General features: G+C 39.2%; 3 protein-coding genes across 21 annotated transcripts in view; 1 reads left to right on the plus strand and 2 right to left on the minus strand.

The window, feature by feature from the left end:
- The window catches only part of lmo7a (LIM domain 7a), a 46,879-nt gene extending 38,568 nt beyond the window's left edge, over positions 1-8,311 (minus strand). For 3 of the 18 annotated variants that reach the window (XM_058614868.1, XM_058614886.1, XM_058614850.1), the window contains exons 1-2: positions 7,828-8,293; positions 1,554-1,624 (exon numbers count right to left, since the gene is read on the minus strand). In XM_058614868.1, coding sequence (XP_058470851.1) covers positions 1,554-1,624; positions 7,828-7,896 — 140 coding nt within the window. In that variant the 5' untranslated portion in view covers positions 7,897-8,293. Of the gene's footprint in view, positions 1-1,553; positions 1,625-7,827 lie in introns of all 18 variants that reach the window. The other 15 variants (XM_058614924.1, XM_058614876.1, XM_058614895.1 and 12 more) reach the window with 9 other exon arrangements.
- A 1,817-nt stretch (positions 8,312-10,128) lies between these two features.
- Positions 10,129-14,224, minus strand: uchl3 (ubiquitin carboxyl-terminal esterase L3 (ubiquitin thiolesterase)). 2 transcript variants are annotated; one of them, XM_058615096.1, is made up of 9 exons: positions 14,065-14,224; positions 13,888-13,899; positions 12,201-12,329; positions 11,914-12,070; positions 11,552-11,637; positions 11,278-11,325; positions 11,082-11,157; positions 10,909-10,967; positions 10,129-10,809 (listed from the first exon to the last, which is right to left on the minus strand). In XM_058615096.1, exons 1-9 carry the CDS (start codon positions 14,104-14,106, stop codon positions 10,720-10,722), a joined length of 699 nt encoding a protein of 232 aa, XP_058471079.1. In that variant the 5' UTR covers positions 14,107-14,224; the 3' UTR covers positions 10,129-10,719. The 2 variants fall into 2 exon arrangements, with proteins under 2 accessions (XP_058471079.1, XP_058471072.1); XM_058615089.1 differs by lacking the exons at positions 13,888-13,899; positions 14,065-14,224 and having other exon boundaries at positions 12,201-12,610.
- Positions 14,225-14,706: 482 nt separating this feature from the next.
- On the plus strand, positions 14,707-18,334 carry commd6 (COMM domain containing 6). Its single transcript, XM_058615107.1, has 7 exons — positions 14,707-14,939; positions 16,193-16,251; positions 16,590-16,655; positions 16,766-16,842; positions 16,984-17,152; positions 17,253-17,405; positions 17,491-18,334. Exons 1-7 carry the CDS (start codon positions 14,912-14,914, stop codon positions 17,539-17,541), a joined length of 603 nt encoding a protein of 200 aa, XP_058471090.1. The 5' UTR covers positions 14,707-14,911; the 3' UTR covers positions 17,542-18,334.
- Positions 18,335-18,532: the final 198 nt, after the last annotated feature.

Consider the following 18,532-nt stretch of genomic DNA (forward strand, 5'->3'; position numbering starts at 1 on the left):
ATTTTCTTGTATTTAAAGGGCATCAAAAAACGTTTCTTCAAAAACGCTTTTGCATCAAAGGTATTTCTTAAATAATGAAAGCAATCCTTTGCAATACTGCACTGCAAAAATACTCCAGTATTTGACCAGTAAAATTACTTAGAATCACTCTCGGTATGATTATTACTATTTGTTGATTATTTTCTTGATTAATAACCTGGTCTGTAAGACATCACTTATTGCCTCCAGCTCTAACTTAACGCCATTGTGGCATTTATAACATGACATGTATTATTGGTTGCTAATAACAGATTAGCAGACAGTATTCAGTGATTTAATTTCTAATGGTTAGTTTACAAACTAACTCTACTGTGTAACACTTCAATAAAATGTTATACAGAACATACAAGTTGATCACATGTTTTGTACAAAAAAGTACCATTTGTAAAGTAAAGAAAAGTACAATTATAGTACAAACAAATCACCATGAGACTCCACAGTTGGCTTTTGTGTACAGTAGGTTTGTGTTCTGTGCAGCTGTTTCAGCAGGTGGACTGACGTAGGACAAAACGTAGGACAAGACATTAAGCAAGAAAGAAAAGACTAGCTGTCTCTTTCACTGCTGTGAAATAATTTTAACTAATAAGATAAGTAGGATACAATTATGTGCAGGACCCAGACTAAACATCACTTTCTAAGTAGTTGTGACAAGTTAATCACAACACAATGGAAATGGAGGCTGAATATCTAGGTGAAATTGATTTAATCCTGTCTCTCTCTTCCTCGTGCTAAGAAATAAATGGACAGCTCCCCAAATGAACGGGAGCAGAGTGCGGAGCCAGGCTCAAATCAGCAGAACGAGGCGCTTCTTCTCTGAACTGATGCTAACGGGGGTTTAGAAGCTGGACCGCTGGTAATTACAGCTTCCTGCTGATTCGTGCAAATCACATCATTGTGTCCATCTAGCAGTGTTGCCCACATACAACTGTACAAACAAGATACAAGGATGACGATACAATTCTCTCACACACACAAAAAGAAGCCACAATTCCACAATGCTTGTTGTTGTTGAATCACTGTGAAAGTAAATTCTGTTTCGAGAAATTTCTTCCTCCAGCTCATCAGAACTCTTGATGCACCCAGTGTAATGAGAAAGCAGGGTGCCCCGGCTTTCCAACGTGGTTTCAGCTGGAGCCTTTCCATTCACGACACAGCTTTTCACAGCTTTAATTAAAGTAAGAATGGCGATCTGCCCATCCACAGATTTGTAACATCTGTTAAACAGACAACACAACCTCTCTTGAAATAGATCACACTGTATATTCACAAACAAGACCACAGAGGGCAGATCTGACACTGCAAACATCAAACAGCGACATAATACAACCTCTACTGTGTTGTCTCAGAACAGTGGCTGACTTTATGTGGCTGACAAACAAACAGTGCCCCGGCGAGGGGTCTGTCTGGGAAATATCAGTAACACTTACGTCGGAGCGCAGACCTGGAGGAGAGCAGAGGGCTTCTATATAAATGAGTGGTATAAGTGAGGTGCCAGAGGAAAGTGGAGAACTTACTCGCACAACAGCACGCCATTCTCCAGTGCTGATCGGAAGTTGTTGCTCCCAAATTTTTTCTTGGTTACTCCCTGGAAAAAAGGGATACAAAAACAGTGGGTGAAATAGCAAGAAGGGTTGGTTGAGGAGAGGAGGCGGGTGTTTGTGTGTGTGTGTGTATGTGATTGTGTATGTGTGGTGTGGTTTGGTGGGAAGGCTGGAGAAGAAAGGTAGGATGTTGAGAACAGTAGGAGAGGAAGTACGAGGTATTTCCTCCTGAGTTCCAACAGAGTCTCCGAGAAATAGTTAAGTGCAGACCTTCAGGTATTCCTCAGGTTTAATTCCTCTCCCTTTAATGCTAATAAGCCCCTGGTAAACAGGAGGGCAATGATAGAAGTGTGCAGGAGCCAGACAGGCGGCATAAAACCACAAGGCTATGGTAGCATCTGGAGCGCTGGAGGAACATAACGCTGTGTTACAGCCTCGTGCCTTTCCCATGATCTCAAACCGCCACTGCAGGAACACCAAAAGCCATTATGGGGGCAAACATGTGGGACACACACACTTCATGAGGTAAGGGTAAATACACACATGCATGCAAACAACATGCACATACACAATCTCTATAAGGTAACAATATGTTATAACGCTTTCATGTGAAACCACAAGTTTGTGGAATATTACATTCATTTGAAGGCCGCTCCTTAACAGAGCTTCCTGTTTTGTTTTGCTGGAATGTTTCCACAATCAACTACTTGAACACATGGTACCTGAGCAACCGAATCCAACACAAACACGGCAGTTAGGAGCGTACACTGAAAAGACAGCATACATCTAAGTGTGCAGCAATTTTCTCTTCTTGAATGTAGTGTATAATTTTACCAGTTATGCACAATTTGTGTTTTAACATGTTCCATGATTTGGCTGTGCATCATGAGGCACACTTAGATTTGTTCCCCCCCCCCGTAAATTGAAAATCCCATAAATTGTCTTTTAAAAACATCTTGGATGTGGATCTATACCAAACACTAACGACTTGGTCTGTCGGTCAATTTCCCAATAATGTCTCACTGAAACCATTTCCTTGGGATATTTGGCTAAAGCTTGATGTCCTCTGCAGAGGTTGTGACTACACAAGCAGCCATATTGTCATATCATCTTTGGCTGCAGAGCAGTTGCTGGGTGAGCATGTAAATTATTGTTGTAACACGTCTATATGGAAATGAAAGAATTTGCATAACAAACTGGGCAGATGGATACACATTGTGCACTGTGAGAATATAGTAAGAGAGAAGAGCTGTTATTGTTGCACGCACGCATGCGTGTCCACAAACACGAAAGAAAACAGGTTGGACAGGTTGTGCCAACCAAATTGTTCAAATGTCCCTTGGATCGAGGATTTTGTCCCCTTTGTTCCTTTCTCTTCAAAGGAAAGGGGATAAAAAACTGGGACAATTGGTGTCATCGCTAAGTATAGACCACCATTATGAAGAAGTCAGGAGAAACCAGAGCAATGGGATAGACAGACACTGAGGGGGAAAGCATTATTATTATTAGTTTCACCTCAGAACACAACCCGGATAATCTGAGATGGGCAAGGCCTTAAATACCCATCATTCCAAGAGAATTAGACCATGCTGTAAAAGATGAATAAGAGTTCAGCCTTTTATACAGTACTTGTTTGTACTGTGCTACAATTGTAAAGTACAATGCACAATGTGATTACGCCAATGTTGAGAAATACTTGTTTTTGTTTATTAAACATACAAAAGGTCTGGGCCAACACCTCTTTCATTGACAATAAAATACAATGATTCCTCTTAGAACACAAGCACACAGACTACACCACTCACACACATACCAAACACACTTTATACAGTGCAGTGCATTATCAGTGAGACGCTGCAGTTGGCATAAGAAATCCTGACCCCTACTGTTCTATGTGTGACTTGGACTCACACGCACGCAAACAAACAATGCAGCTGATATTACAAGTGGAAAATGCAGAATAGGTTGAATTCCCTCTTTTCACTGAGGCTGAATAAAGGTGCTTTTGAGTCTTTTTTTCTTCATGTTTTCATATCAAAGTTGCATCAAGCAAGCAGAATGAATGGTCTAATTGAGATATTATCTCCCAGCCCAAGTGTGGAAGGTGGGACTCGACTTGGCACTAACCTGGCTATATCAGAATCCTTTATCTTCTCTATCTTCAACATTACAGGAATGAACTCCCCTCAGATCCAGCCAACTGTATATTACTGTGCCCCCCCCGACTCTGTCATGTGGACTAACAACTCTAATCTGCAGCAACATACTGCTGCCCTGATTTAACAAGGAGATTTGAGGCAGGAGCAGATATTTCAAAAACAGCTCGCCTTCCAGCAGGAACCCACCCTAGCTCTCCCCTCAAGAATGTGTTGGATCTCATGATGACTGACCACCCCCCACCCCCTGCTCCCTACACACACGTTAAATAATTGAAATGTGGTCCTCTGAGTTCATTATGGGTGCCCAAAGTGTCCTGATACATGTGTGAAATCAGTTATTATTGTGGCGATCCAAGAACGGTGTCTTGGTGGAACACAAATAATCAAAGAGTGTCTGGATCTGTGACCACAGCTATTGTTTATTCATGCTGGGCACTGAGGCAAATCAGTATTCAAGGTTTGTGTGGATGCAGCGCGCACCCCCCCCCACTGCCACCCACCACAAATTATTGTTGCTAAAATTCTTTGTTCCTCCTGCTGGAGATCGGGAGCATGGGTCAACAGAGGGCAACGTGGATATTATCCAACTACTTCAGAGTTCTGACTCAAGACAAACACAACACTGTGGAAGCCAACGGTGAAAATCCGGCATATCAGAATAACACAGCTACATCAACATGGTGTGCCGTGTCCTGCTTCACGTTTGCATTCAGGTTGCCTCGTTTCTCACTGTTCTGTCTAAAAAACATGAAAAGATGGTGTTACAATGAGGTGGATAATGATCATTGCATCAGTCATCTTGGGCAGAGAGAAACACAGGCCAACAAAAGCACCCCACAAGTGCTGACTGCAGGAGCAACAGGACCTGAGAGGAGTGTGGAAAAAATGGTTTGAGTAAATGTATAAATGTTGGTTAACTGAAATGGCAAATATATCCATCCATCCATCATCTACCGCTTTATCCTCCACCAGAGGGTTGCAGGGGGTGCTGTGCCAATCTCAGCTGACATAGGGTGATAGACGGAGTACACCCTGGACACACGTAGAGACAAACAACCATTCACTCTCACACTTACACCTACGGCCAAACTAATCCCCATATTGCATGTTTTTGGACTGTGGGAGGAAGCCGGAGAACCAGGAGAAAACCCACACACACACGGGGAGAACATGCAAACTCCATGCAGAAAGGCCCTTGTTCCAACCAGGGCTCGAACCCGGGTCTTCTTGCTGCAAAGGCAAGAGTGCTAACCACTACTTTAATTATGTCCATCTTTTGCAAACAAACCAATATGATAATAATTAAACATGAAGAGAATTTTGTTAGTGGAGACCAGATGATGAACATATTTTATAAAATACTGTATACAGTGGAGTTTTCTGAGCATGAAGACATGTTGACTTCTTCCAGGTTTTTTTTATCATTGTAAATTAAATACATTTGGGTAATGTTCCATTGGTTGAGAGGGTATCAAATGGAAATCAAGTCTGTGAAATATCAAAATGGCATGGAATAGTGTTTTAAGGTTTGTCAATTTATCAATAATACAATTATCATAACTCATAAACTTTTTAAACACAGGTTTCTTCAGAATCTTTGTTTCAGTCAAATATTACACAAAAGTAAGAATGCCATTGCACGGTCTCTGTGCACATGGACGTCTTGTATAACAAATATTGAGAATATTTATTAGCTGCAGCCAAAATACTGAAACGTAATCAAAAAGTAGAAACATGTGAACTATAGGTTCCTTAACAGCGTGCATGAAAATAATAACGAATCAGGGAGTTGGGCTCTTTGTTACATTAGTAAACACAACAGAAGCAAAACACCTAAATAATCACACAGGATTGAGTTACCTGTGATTAACTGCTTTGTTCCTGAATATGTGAGAAACATAATATGGTCCCTTTGAAAGAGCCACAAACGCACGCACAGGAGCAAAATCTAAAGGCACAGGTGACATCTTATACAGATTAAGAGCTGTGTTGTTACACGACCTTCCAGCACATCATTGGCTGAAGTGAAGCTCTACTTTCAAACCTGTTCAAAGAGGTATTCTGAGAATTCTCGGCAACACCTAAATGAATGGCTCTTTGAGAAAACAAATTCTTGCCCATCGCAGGCTACACAGAAAAACTGGTATGGTGTGTCTGACACTGTTTCCAATTATTGTTTGCTCAACCAACATTGGTAAAACCCATAAAGTGACACTGACGCAGACTTATGAAAATATAATCGGCACTTATTTAATCATTAATTATCTTGGCCGAGGAGGTTGTGTTTGTCTGTTTGAGAGCAGCACAGCTCAAAGTAAAGGACAGATTTGTCCTTTTCCGGGGATGTGGGGAATGCTTTTGTTTTTTTAAAGACAATTGATAACCAAGCAAGATCTTCTGACCCGCAGGTTGTATATTAATCACAGCCACTTGTTGCTGATTGTCATAACAGCCACACTTGTAGCCCTCTCATTACTTTAACAAGGCCCTCTATTATTCCACTACAGGCCGAGTGGTCACAGAACACAGTGCCCAGTGCTGCCGACGGCCGACCAGCTCTGAGGGGGGCTATGTTCACAGCCATGGCAGCTAATGCAGGAATGTGTCCATGTGACAGACTCCAGACCATTTAGTTTAGCTTTTAACAGCACCAACCTCCCCATGTACACATGCCTCTGTTTAAAGTGCTGTGGAGCCAAGCAGCGTGTTAATCAGTCAGTGGTTAGATCCACAAGACTTTCTCTTTGAGGGGGGAAACTGTTCACCCCGTGCCACAGCACGGTGTCAGATTGCCTTTGTATTTCCTCATACATGTACCGCTAAAACAGTACCTCCATGTCACATACGTTTACATACAGTTTACCTCTCTCAGCTCTCTTTCCTCAGGCTTCCTACCCCTGCCTGAGATTACACCCCCCACCACACTCCACCATAAGCTAAAGCCACTACAATGAGCCAGTGTGTGAGCGTGTGAGACACTGATGTCACATCGAAAGCATTCAGATTCACCCCTCATGAAATTAGAACAATATTTGTTTAGTTAGAGCCGCGCGGCAGCTCCACACCACCCTGCTGCGGAGAGACGTTGTGAAATGAGGAGACATAAGTTTGTCTGCTTGTAAAGGAGAAAAGAGAGAATGAGTGTCTGGCTGGAGTCTGCATGGAAACTTTGGATAATTTGACATTTGAAAAGTAAATGAGAGGGACTGTTATTAAAGGGCTGGTGGATCGTTTTTCTGCGTTGCTAGTCATTTTACACGTTGACTGCTGCATTGGTGGTCACATTATGACCCTAAAAAAAACTTGTTTTGCTTTAGAAAAGAAATCACCTGTGTATTACACATTTCACAGAAATGATCGGAAACATTCTTTGTGCTTTAATGTGGTTCATCTGTTTGGTTTTCGATTCATTACACACACTTAAAACAGCAATTTCGACTCACTTGCTGAAACCACATTCATCATTTCATGAACGTACAGTAGGTTGATCAGTTCTAATGAATCCTTCACTAGCTGATAGTAAGTGGAGCCTGAAAGCCCCAGGGGTGATAAGAAGAAAGTGATGAGCAGGTCTAGGCAAGATCTGACAATAGTAATGAATTAGGTGACAGACATGTTCTTGTATTGTGACGACGGAGGAGATAAGGAGGAATGGTGAAAATGCTCAGAGGAGCCGATAGATTTCTTCAGGACAGATTGATCTCAGCAGTTACCTGAGACATGACGTGAGGTTAAAGGTGACACAGATGCCTCCATACCTTCATTGGTGGAGGGGGCTATTATCTGGAGCTGGAGGGCAAGCAGCTGAGGAACCTGATCAGCTTTCAGCCATAAATTTAAGCAACATGCCTTCCAGTGTGGGATGTACTGAAAGTAAAACTCAGCTACTTTCCCCCCAAAGCTTTCTTAGTATACTCACTTTAATCAAATGTGAGTGGATAAAAGCCTCTAAAATTGAGGCAAAGTGGAAAAATCACTTTACAGTGATCACGAACAGAAGCCCGTTTCGTCTCTTTATATTTTGTACAACTCGGAGGTTCTGTCAGCATTTGCAAACACTAAAGTAAAAGCTTGAGATTTGTACTCACCTCAATCCATCTCTGCGCCTCCACGAAAGCTTCGTCGCAGCTGACGTTGGACTGTTCGCGCCACTCCATCGCAGAGAACTACTATCCGAGTAACACCGAACACTGAAATCGATCCTTAATGTCCGTGTGACATAAATGAAAGGACAATTTTCAAACAAGGAGCGCACTTAAAACTCCCTCAAGCCACAGGTGATCACACAGCTCATTCGTGAAATATGTCTCCTATTGTTCATTTCCAGCAACTCATCAAAAGAATGAATGCAAGGTGTAAACAGTCGTGCATTCCACTTCACATCATCTCGCAGCCTCTCACCTGCCCTTTTCCTTTCATCCGACACACCTGAGGTTAAGAGTCTTTTGTTGTTTGGCAACCTGCGCGCAGTTTACTCCACCTTTACCCGGGCTCACCTCGTCTGCTGGAGGAGATCCGCTCTCCGTAAGGTTTAAGTTGCGTGAGTTTAGAGGTTGTGGGTTTCCAAAGCGAGGCCCGTGGACCACCCGCAGGTCTCTCTGAGGAGTCCACCTTCACACAGTCGAGTGCACTGTTAACTTCTCCCTCTCTGGAAGATTCATTTGAATCCTGGTTTTCTCTGCTGCCACAATTGCAGACTGGATGCACAATAGTGTACATCTACACCGCAGGAGAATAAGAAGCAGCATCAACAACAATCTCAGACTACAATACAACCACTAAAAATAACAACATCAACAACTTTCTGCGGTTCACAGTGACCACTAAACACAAATGTCTATGAGGGGGGAAAAAAGTTCAACATGAAGTCCTACACCGCCACCCAGCGGTAGACATGGTGCATTACAGGCTTTGAAAAACAATACACAAAATGCAAAACCACAGTATTAGTAAGATGAATCTTTAATTTAGAGAATAGTGCAAAACAGGCGTGGCACCAGGGTGAAGTGATTATTTGGGAAAAAATAATATATTAATTCATTATATCAAGTAAATAGTTCAGAGAGGCTAAATTACATTAGATTAGTGTTTCAAAGTTACATACACATACACTGGAGTACAGGCCACTTACAAAAGAATATAAATGTAGTAAAGTATTAAATATTATGTTGTATCTATTAAAGGATTTTTGGTCAAAATCAGCAGAGTAAAAGCTGCTTGTGATTCACATTCCTCAATATTGCAGACATGCAGTCACACAAATTGTAGTATCCAATAGTTTTGTTGTAATAAACATTTTCTATAGACGCATAAAGCTTAAAAAAAGAGGGGCCAGAAACTCTGTGACCCCTCACAGCTTTGGCCCAATAATAGGCTATTTAGTCAGTTTGGTTACTGTACTTCTACTAATACTGGTTTTCCCTGCTACTTAATTACATTCAGAGAAAAGCTGGTCATTCTGCAGAGTTAATCTGACGATGATGTGTTGCAGATTGAAAATACTCACTTCAGTGATTAAAAGGGGACAAACTGCAAAACAGCAACACTAAACTGCTGCTTACAAAATGATGTTTTATGGATAAAAAAAAAACATGAAGGCTAATATGGTAGCTTAAAATAACACAACAGGGTTAAAGAGGGATTTTCAGCACAATGGGGACTTATCTTGCTGCTAAAAAAAAATAAAGTTATCAAGAATGAATGTTTTATTCTTAATTTAACTTGATTTATTCCACCACTGTCTTTTGAGCAGTCTCTCAAGAGGTTGGCATGAGTATGTCAGTGGGAGGATTCTTGTGATTCCAAGCAGCTACAGCACATATACGCAAACAGCCTGCATGAGTTTATAAACCCGGGTATTAAAACCCCAGATGTGTGTACAAGTCTACCTTAAGAACTGTAAATAGAGGCTTTAAATATAAATAAATCTGTTATTTTATTAATCTATTTAAAAATAAATACACATACAAACTACTAACAAGTTTTCATTTTATGGAAAAGTTAATGCATTTGTTTACTGGTGTGTTAACAAAAACATTAGCTTACATAAAAATGACATAAAATTAACATTTTAACAGTGTGCCATAATATTTTTTGGGTTAAGAGCGCACAAGGTGCAGAGGACCCTATTGAAACTTAAGTAGTTATTATTCTTTTTCTTCTTTTTACTCAAAATTAATCACATTTGAGGGTCTAAGCATACCCCTAAACCCATGGATGAGTGTGACCGCATCAGACCTGGTTTAAAATGGCTTTCATGTTCAACTAGGTCTAGTATGTTTTCTCTAACATACACCCGACTAGTATAAACCTGTCAAACACAAAAAAGTAAACCAATACACATTTCCAAACAAAAAGATAGGTGTCACACAAATGACCAGTGAAAGAAATGGTTTAATAAATGTGCCTTTTATTTGACAGAATTTTCAACTCTTGTAACAAAAATGTAGGCACAAACCACAGAGATCTTCAGTCTGCATTTAGAGCGTGCCAGACCATGTCAGAGACATTTTAATTTATTTAATGTTTTCATAACACCACAAACACTCTGTTCAATTTCAAAGAAAGGAACAAAAAGAAACAAAACTTGTTTCTTCAGGCAGTATGGACATGGTCAGAAATTTGATCTACTACAAACTATATGCATCTTTAACTCAGAGTAAAAAGAAGTTGACTTCCCTCTGTGAAATGATACAACTGCTAAATTTTCATTTTAGTGCATTGTGATTGTTTTTTAACACTGAATAATTGGAACATTTTTGTGTTAGCAAAAATTACTTTGAGTAATATGTTGCACAGCAGCACCAATTTCATCTAATGAACAAAAAAAAAAGGATAAGTGCTTTAGAATGATATCCCTGACATCTGACCATTTCCCCCATATTACCTCCTTAAGTACTTTGAAGAAAAATTTACTTTCCACTAGTCAGCACTTGAGAATGTTTGGCAGTAATGTTTTCTTTGCTTTCTCTGGAGTTTCCTCAGTCTGAATTTTTGGAAAGGGCAATGATGGTGAAATGAACCTCCTGTGGGTCCCGAGCCATGAAGATCTTACACACATCTACAGCATCCTGCAGTGCAATCAAGCACAAGAAGAAAGGGATGATTCTACAACACTGCATGAAGATATTTTAATGTAGACATGTCGGTTTTATTCTGTGATGTCATACCTCAAGGAAAGTATCCTCTGAAGTTTTCTTGTGGATAATAGGGAAAGGCTTCCGGCCATCTAGGTATTAAAAAAAACAGCTACTTCAACTTGAGTTTTCAAGTTTGCTTCTAAAGGTTTTTACCATCAACAACATGACAAAGGACAGTATATATGTAGTTGTGGTCAACTCACCAAGTTCATATAACTGTCCACCAATATTCACAAAAGCTACAAAGTGTAGATTCACTTTCTCATCCAAGCTCGGAGCCTAACTCGAACAAGAAACAAACATGTTGGCCCGATGTCATGTGCTTTTACATGAGAAAACAGGGGGCTTTTTTGCCAGAAGCAAACTCAGAACACAGGTTAAGTAAAACTCAATACAAACCTCAGTCTGTCCCTCTTGTGCACTTGATTCATGTGTAACACGTATAGTCTGAAAGACAAAGATATTTACTTATGTCTCGTAATAAAGATGTTTTGCACAACAGCTGGTAAACCTCTTTGCAGTCATTACATATTCCAATTCTTCTGTCATAAAAGAGATTACTAGGAAAAGACTTTGCTTCTTTACTGACGGACTGAAAAAGAAAACATTAGCGGAGTCTTTCATGCGTATGTCTCACTGACAACTTCTCTTTACTCGGCAGTGTTTTTCCTACCTCATCTTTTTCCAGGAAGACGGCCTTTTCCTCTGGGGTCATTTTCGAGGTTTGTTCAATAAACTTCTTCAGGGAAGAATCCGGCTCTGAGGAGAAAGAACAAACAACAAAAATAAACGTAGGAAAAACTGTCCACAGACAAAAATGTATTTGGATTATGTGAAATGTTTTCCTGGTCTTCACAAAACAATTATTGATCTGAAGTATAACAAACACAAGATAGTGTTATATCACCAATTGACCGTAATTCTAACCCTCACATGGTACAGCCTGCAATAATATAACTTAATGTGTTGCTGTGAAGTTGTCAACATTGAAATCTCTCGTCTTTACCACCCTGTGACATGAAAGAAATAACTTGCCGAATTCCAGATGTGCCTGGTTGTTTGCCACTGCATGAATTAACCCAATTGTTCCGCAGGCATTTCCAATCGTTTGCTTCATGAAGTAGGCATCAGGTGAAATCTCCTGTCCCTGAGCCTTGAGCTTCTCCTCCTCCTCTTGCTTGAATGCTTCATACTGAACAGAAACACAGAAGAGAAATATTTCCTGAACATACTCATGTGAAATAACATGAAGACACCCAAGCCTGCATAACTGACACACAGAAGATGCATTTTACACCAAGGATGTCAGGAATTTAAAGTACCTTCTCTGTCACTGGGAAGAGGAGCAGCAGTGCACACACAGGTCTCGGCACCAAGCTGAGAAGCTCAGGCTCCAGTCCATACACATCTCCAAACTGCCAGGATGATTTCATTCCCAAACAACTAACAAACTGCACAAGAGTGGAGAGTAAATGTGGATGCATACAAAGGCATAAAGCTAACATAATATCTAAAAGACACATTTACCTCAAGGCGAAGTAATAGCTTCTGATTATCATTTAAAAAATGATTCCAACCTGACCGAAAATGTTTCTCTAACAAAAATATTAAACTGTAAAGAAAAACATTGATCTGTACTAAATGATCAGCCATTGGAAAAAATACTTTACTCCTCTCTCCCCATAATAAAGCAAAACTGTGAGTAACTTAATAGAAGTGTAATTGTTCTCAACAGTGTTTTTAGTAAATCATAAGTTTTGAAAGTAATGGTGGGGAAAACCTTGATACACCCAAGTAAATATTGTTTTATTATTGAAAAATATGTCCACTAAGATTCCAGTTTATTAAATGAATACATACAATCCTAATAGAAGACTCCTACAATAAATGTGAAGGGTTTTGTTGAAACTGTTAAGAGAATAGTTGGGAATATTGGTTGTGGTGATTTTTCTTGCATTTCTGTTAGTGATGGGACGATACCACCACCCCGCTACTGAGATTAGTCCAATACAGTAAGACCATTTATGAACTATGAAGCGGTTACAACATTTGTGCCGAGTCATTTCAATGACATAATTCCCCAATGGTGTAACAAATATTGTTTTCCCAAAAGGAAGAAACAAACAGCCCAAACATGACTCAGCTAAATTTGTTTTGATGATTTTTATTAACATTTCTACAGTATGTGCATAGTAAAGCATGCGATATATAGGATTTTTGGATTGTATCTTTCTATTTAACTCCGTCTGATATCCGATCCGATGAGTTCATGATTTAATGTGGGACAGTTGTTACAGAAAAGAAGCACTTATAAACTAAGTGTACCCAGTACATTGACAACTGGATAATGTTGATGGTAGGCATGAGACAACACAAAAATATACTGTGACGCTAATGTTATTGTAATAACTGGAAAACTGTGCTAAATACTTTTTTCATGCTATTAATGATTTTCTTCATTCCCAATTTTTCCAATAATAAAATTCAACTTACTGCAGGTTTCCATTGCATTGTGCAATATTATATATTATCTTTTCGTTGTGTACAAATCAAACTCTCCTCATTAATACCACATTGCTTTCTTCTAGTGTACCTGAACAATAATGCTTTAAAAAAAGTATCAAGTCTTTGTGTGGGAACAATACAACCTCCTCAATCTCAGTTTATATCAAGTAACTTTACACTTCTACTAATCGTTATCTCATTGTTATTCTTTACTGCAGATCATAGAGCAACTGCATGAAACACAGTCAACCAAAGATCTATTTACAGCATGCATGCTGCTCGAAATACATTCTAGTAACGGTGATGTCACTTTCCTCAAGTACTGTCCATTATCGTTGTGTTTATCTGTCAGCAGGCATTTTATTTCGTAAATTGTAATATTTAATAGCACTGTTATCCTGGATGTAGCATCGCTGCTGCACGGTAGGCCCTGTGCCCTCCGTCTGCACGCCACACTGCCTTCGATTATTCAATCAATTGGTGTCACAATAAGAACAAACTCACCTTTGTCATTACCTGAAAAGAACAAAGAAAAGACAAAGGTCAGTAAACTGCTGTTAACATTCAGTGAAGGAAACACAACCAGCTTCAGCTTCGTTCTTACAGTTAGCATAAGCTAGCCGGCAGGCGGCCCACACATGTTTGTGTATGAATTAATTCAGATATATCAACAGTACATACTTCTGGATTAGACTCCAGAGGCAGCCATCGTGGAGGGGCCATTCTGAAGTAAAGTGTTTCAGTAGTCTTCCAGGAGTGAGCTGAAACTGATTTACACTAAAGTCAGTTTGACAACTGCAAATCACTTCCGCGTCTTGAAATGGCACTCTGACATTTCGGAAAACGCGGGGGCGCTTGATTATTTAAAAGCGATAAACACACTGCGATAAGACCGTCACAGCAAAACGCTATATTGAATAAATATTTAGAGCTAATAAAAAAATAATTTAAATGCGTTTAAATGGTTCTTTATTAGCTAAATTAAATATTTCAAAAAGGGACACCAACATTATCCGAATAATAGTGGATCAGTCCAGGGCCAGGGGCGTGTTTTAGAATGAATCCCAACAACTGTATTTTCTCCATTCTGTGTTTCTTGCGGAGTCCCAAAAGTCGTTATTTTTTCACATTGTACGTACAGAGTAACATTATCCTGTGCGTTTTGATTACCTGAGTAAATGGAAAAAATGTTATAGCTCAGTATGAGGCTCACATGCAGTTCCTGCAAGACCCACAAGGGGCTGCGGCCTCCACTGCAATGACTGAGGAAGAGCATACCTCCGATACAGTAGATGGCGCTGTGAGCCTTTTACAAAATGCAACTGAAAACAAAGAAGAAGACACAGCTGTATTGTTCGGAAGTCGGTCTGTTTGCGTGACATAAGGCTGTTTTAGGACATCTTCAATAATATGACGATACAAATAGACCATAACGTTTTGCTTTAAGGTCCGTCCAGGTTGTCTGATCTCGCTAAACTCTGAGTTTACAAAGCCGTCACTGCGACGACAACACTAACCGAGAGAGAACATGCCAGCAGCAGAAGAGGATTCACATGGTAGGTTTTCAAAATGTGGAACAAAATATTCACTGCAGATTGTAGTTTTACCAGAAAGATTAACAGGCTATACTTTGATTTTTTTCACCGTATGAAATTCAGAGACTTCGTGGTAACTTACGTTAGAATTGAGTCTTCTTTAGAAATGAATCCAAATTACAGGCCTACATGAAGTTTTTAAAACTTAATAAAAGGATCAAAGCCCTGATATTACAACGCCCCCTATGTTTTAGAAAGCTCAGTTGTATGTCCCTCACATGTTATTTGTTTTACTTAGTGTATTTTATGTTATTTGTTTGTGTACTATTCCCTCTGATGCTGTTGTACATTATCAGTCAAAAATGCCGTGTTCGATGTTTTAAATGTACATGCTGTTCAACAAATTAAAGCGAACACAAAACAAAACTTGTTATGTAAGCAGAGTGAAAACATTTGACTACTTGACTACTTACTTGACTTTTACCTAAATCCTAGGTGTTACCTCTGCTAAATATAATTGCAGACTCTCACAGAGCCCTGTATTAATAACATCTAATTCCTTTATTGTCATTGCACAGTGTACCATGAAATCAACTAGTTCTCTGGTAATAAACAACAGTTAGTAAGAGGACAGACAATAATCAGTATGCTAAAAAAAAAAGGGAAAAAACCCATGAGAAGTTGCCACTGTGATACCTTTTACAGGTAGCCAGGTAGGCTACCTGTTGTACACCATGTTGTATGCTATAGCTTGATTATAAATTAAGATATTTTCTAAGTTAATTTCTTTAAAACGGCTAGTATAAAAAGGTTTCAATAAATATGTTTGGTGCAATTTAGACACTGTGTGGGATTTACCATGAATCCTATCACCTCTGTCCTACACATCTGTGTGGGTAATTTGTTTAATTAAGATTTTGCTGTATTTTATATATCTTATTCTTTTGTCTTGCTGTACCGTTTATGTCTTACTATACTTGTTTGCCCTGTTTTCTACTATCCTTCTATTGCTGTCCTGAATATTTGTTAGGAATTCTATTGTATAAGGCATTTTACTGAGAAATTGTTAGGCCAAAAGGAACTGACGACTTTGGACTGATTCATTAATGTACAAATTGCTTTTGTGATTGCAGTGGCTTGCCTTCTTTTGTGAAGAGGGTAGGTGAAACATAAAGTGCCTTAGTCAGACTGATTAGCGAAGGCCTGTGACTGCTTGAGCACAGAAGTGTATGACAAATCCTCTGATCAGTGATTTGCTTCACTGTGTATTTCAGGCACCATCACAGTTGTGGACAACATTTGTAGGATTTCTCCTGATCTGTTAGCTGAAGCAGTGAGTATGAGAATGTGCTGTGTCAATTTTGTTAAAGTTGTAGTCTGCTGACTAAAGCATTTTAACAAAAATGAATTCATATGAATAATTATTCAAGTGTGTCTGATATACAAAAGCGAAACACAGTGATGTGTTTAGCCTCTAGTATTTGTTTCATTCACATTTCACATTTTTAAGCATTTGCTATGGGCTGAAGGTCAAGTGGAGCAAACCTTGGAGTGAGATAAACAACTGGATATGAAATAGCAGTCATGCACTGTACAATTTGCACAAGATGAATTATTGGTGCCATAGAGGTTCCACTCTTCTCCTAATAACTACTCTTTTAATCTCCACAGTGTCAGCCTATTCTGATTTATCTTCAGGGGCAGACTAGAGGAGTTGATTCAGCGGAATTGTCTGATGTGAGTCAGTATTTCTGTGGAATTCCTTTTTTTTTTTTGCTAACTCATAGTAACCCATCATCCGAAGTTCCTCTTTCATGGCATGTTTATGTTTTTGTTCCTCTGAGCAGACATTTCAGAGAGCTGGAGTCAGACTTGACCATGAAGCTCTGCATAGTATGATCAGATTTCTGCTGTTGACATTCAGGTATCTTTCATTCAAATGTTTCACTCTCCTCACAGTTTGTTGATTGTATTAATGTCTTTTTATACCACCAAAGGCCAAATAATTCATACACAAGCACAAAGTTGGACTGTAAGATTTGAGAGTTAACATTTATATCACCAGGTCAGCTGGGAAAAACAACCTCTCTGGGGATGACCTTGTGTCCAGGCTTGAAGAAGGAAGTAAAAACTGGTCCAAAGCTTCCCTTCAGGTGGTACACAGGTTGTGGAGTGCACAAGGCGCATTGGTACGTGCTCAGCAGGAGGTTCACGCCATGCTCAGCATTGGCCAGGTATGTACAATTTTAATGAAGGAAAGTAGTTACTCATTTTCTAATGTTTTTTGCTGGTGACCTTCATGCGTTAATTGTTTGTTTTGCTGTTTCTGTCTAGTTAGTGGACATGCAGTGGAAGCTTGGTATGGCAGTGAGCTCAGACACCTGCCGATCACTCAACTCCCCATATGTGTGTCTTCTGCTGAAGATCGTTGAGCCCTCGGGTCATATTTGTCAGAAGTCTTTTGAGATGACCATTCCACAATTCCAGGTCTGTGTTTATTGATGTGAATGTAATGCTAGTGTCATTTATCACTGGCTTGTTTATGAAATTGTTTTTTTTTTATAATCTGCAGAATTTACACAAGCAGTTCAAGGAGATGGCAGCTGTTATGGACACTGTATGAGGGCTGGAAACATACCTAAGCGTGTGCTGCAATTATTTCCCAGTTTACATGTAACCAATGTTTGTCTGCTGGCTGCCACTAAATGCTAAATGTGTTTACAAATAATGACAAATGTCGGTTTGCCCTTACGTTTTTATATATACAGTATATATATTGGAAAATCTCATAAATAATAAGTTATTCTTTGGACTCCTACTCATGAATGGCTGTTGTCACTTTAAATGCCAACAGTGTAACTGAAAACGTCTTGTTAACTAATCCAGGTATCAGAAATGTAATGCATACTTGCACTGCTAATACTACAAAACAATGTCAAACCTATCCGTGCTCCATTAAGTCAATGCTTAAATAATGCCCCAACATTGATAAAGTCTGTCTTTGTACTTGTAAAGCATTATCATAATAATTACATCATAATGTTACTGGTTTGTGGTGCTTTGTTTTGAAATTAGCCCAATATGTGTTGTATGCTGTAGTTTGAAATCATGTGTAAAGTTTCATATCTGCTTTGCATCTGAGTTATTAGTTTGAAAGTAAAATGGTCCATATGAACGTTAAAAAAATATAAAAAAATAACATTAATGTCTTAATGTCTACATTTTTTGTGTTACCACTGTGCCTGAATTAACCTTTGACTTTTTATTTTTGTTCCACCCTGACTTTGATTTGTGAAGTAATAAATAAAATGTGAACAATCATTGCTTGGTTATTTGATCACAGCTTCACACCTCAGTGCAAATCAAAGTAAAAACAATCATACCCAAATAAATTTGAGTGAATTATTGCCACTGTCTATCATCTGATCACTGTGAATTCACTGAAGTCACAAAGAGTTGTATATCTTTATGCTCTGTGACTTTTTTTCTTGTCTGATACCAATATCACAACCAACTGATATGTGTCTTTTACCCATTTCAAACAACTGAGCTGTTCACAACACACATTCAGAAACAGTTAAGCAGCCCTCACACTCTCACACTCTTACAACATG

This window comes from Solea solea, chromosome 2 (assembly GCF_958295425.1).
Source record: "Solea solea chromosome 2, fSolSol10.1, whole genome shotgun sequence".
NCBI lineage: Eukaryota > Metazoa > Chordata > Actinopteri > Pleuronectiformes > Soleidae > Solea > Solea solea.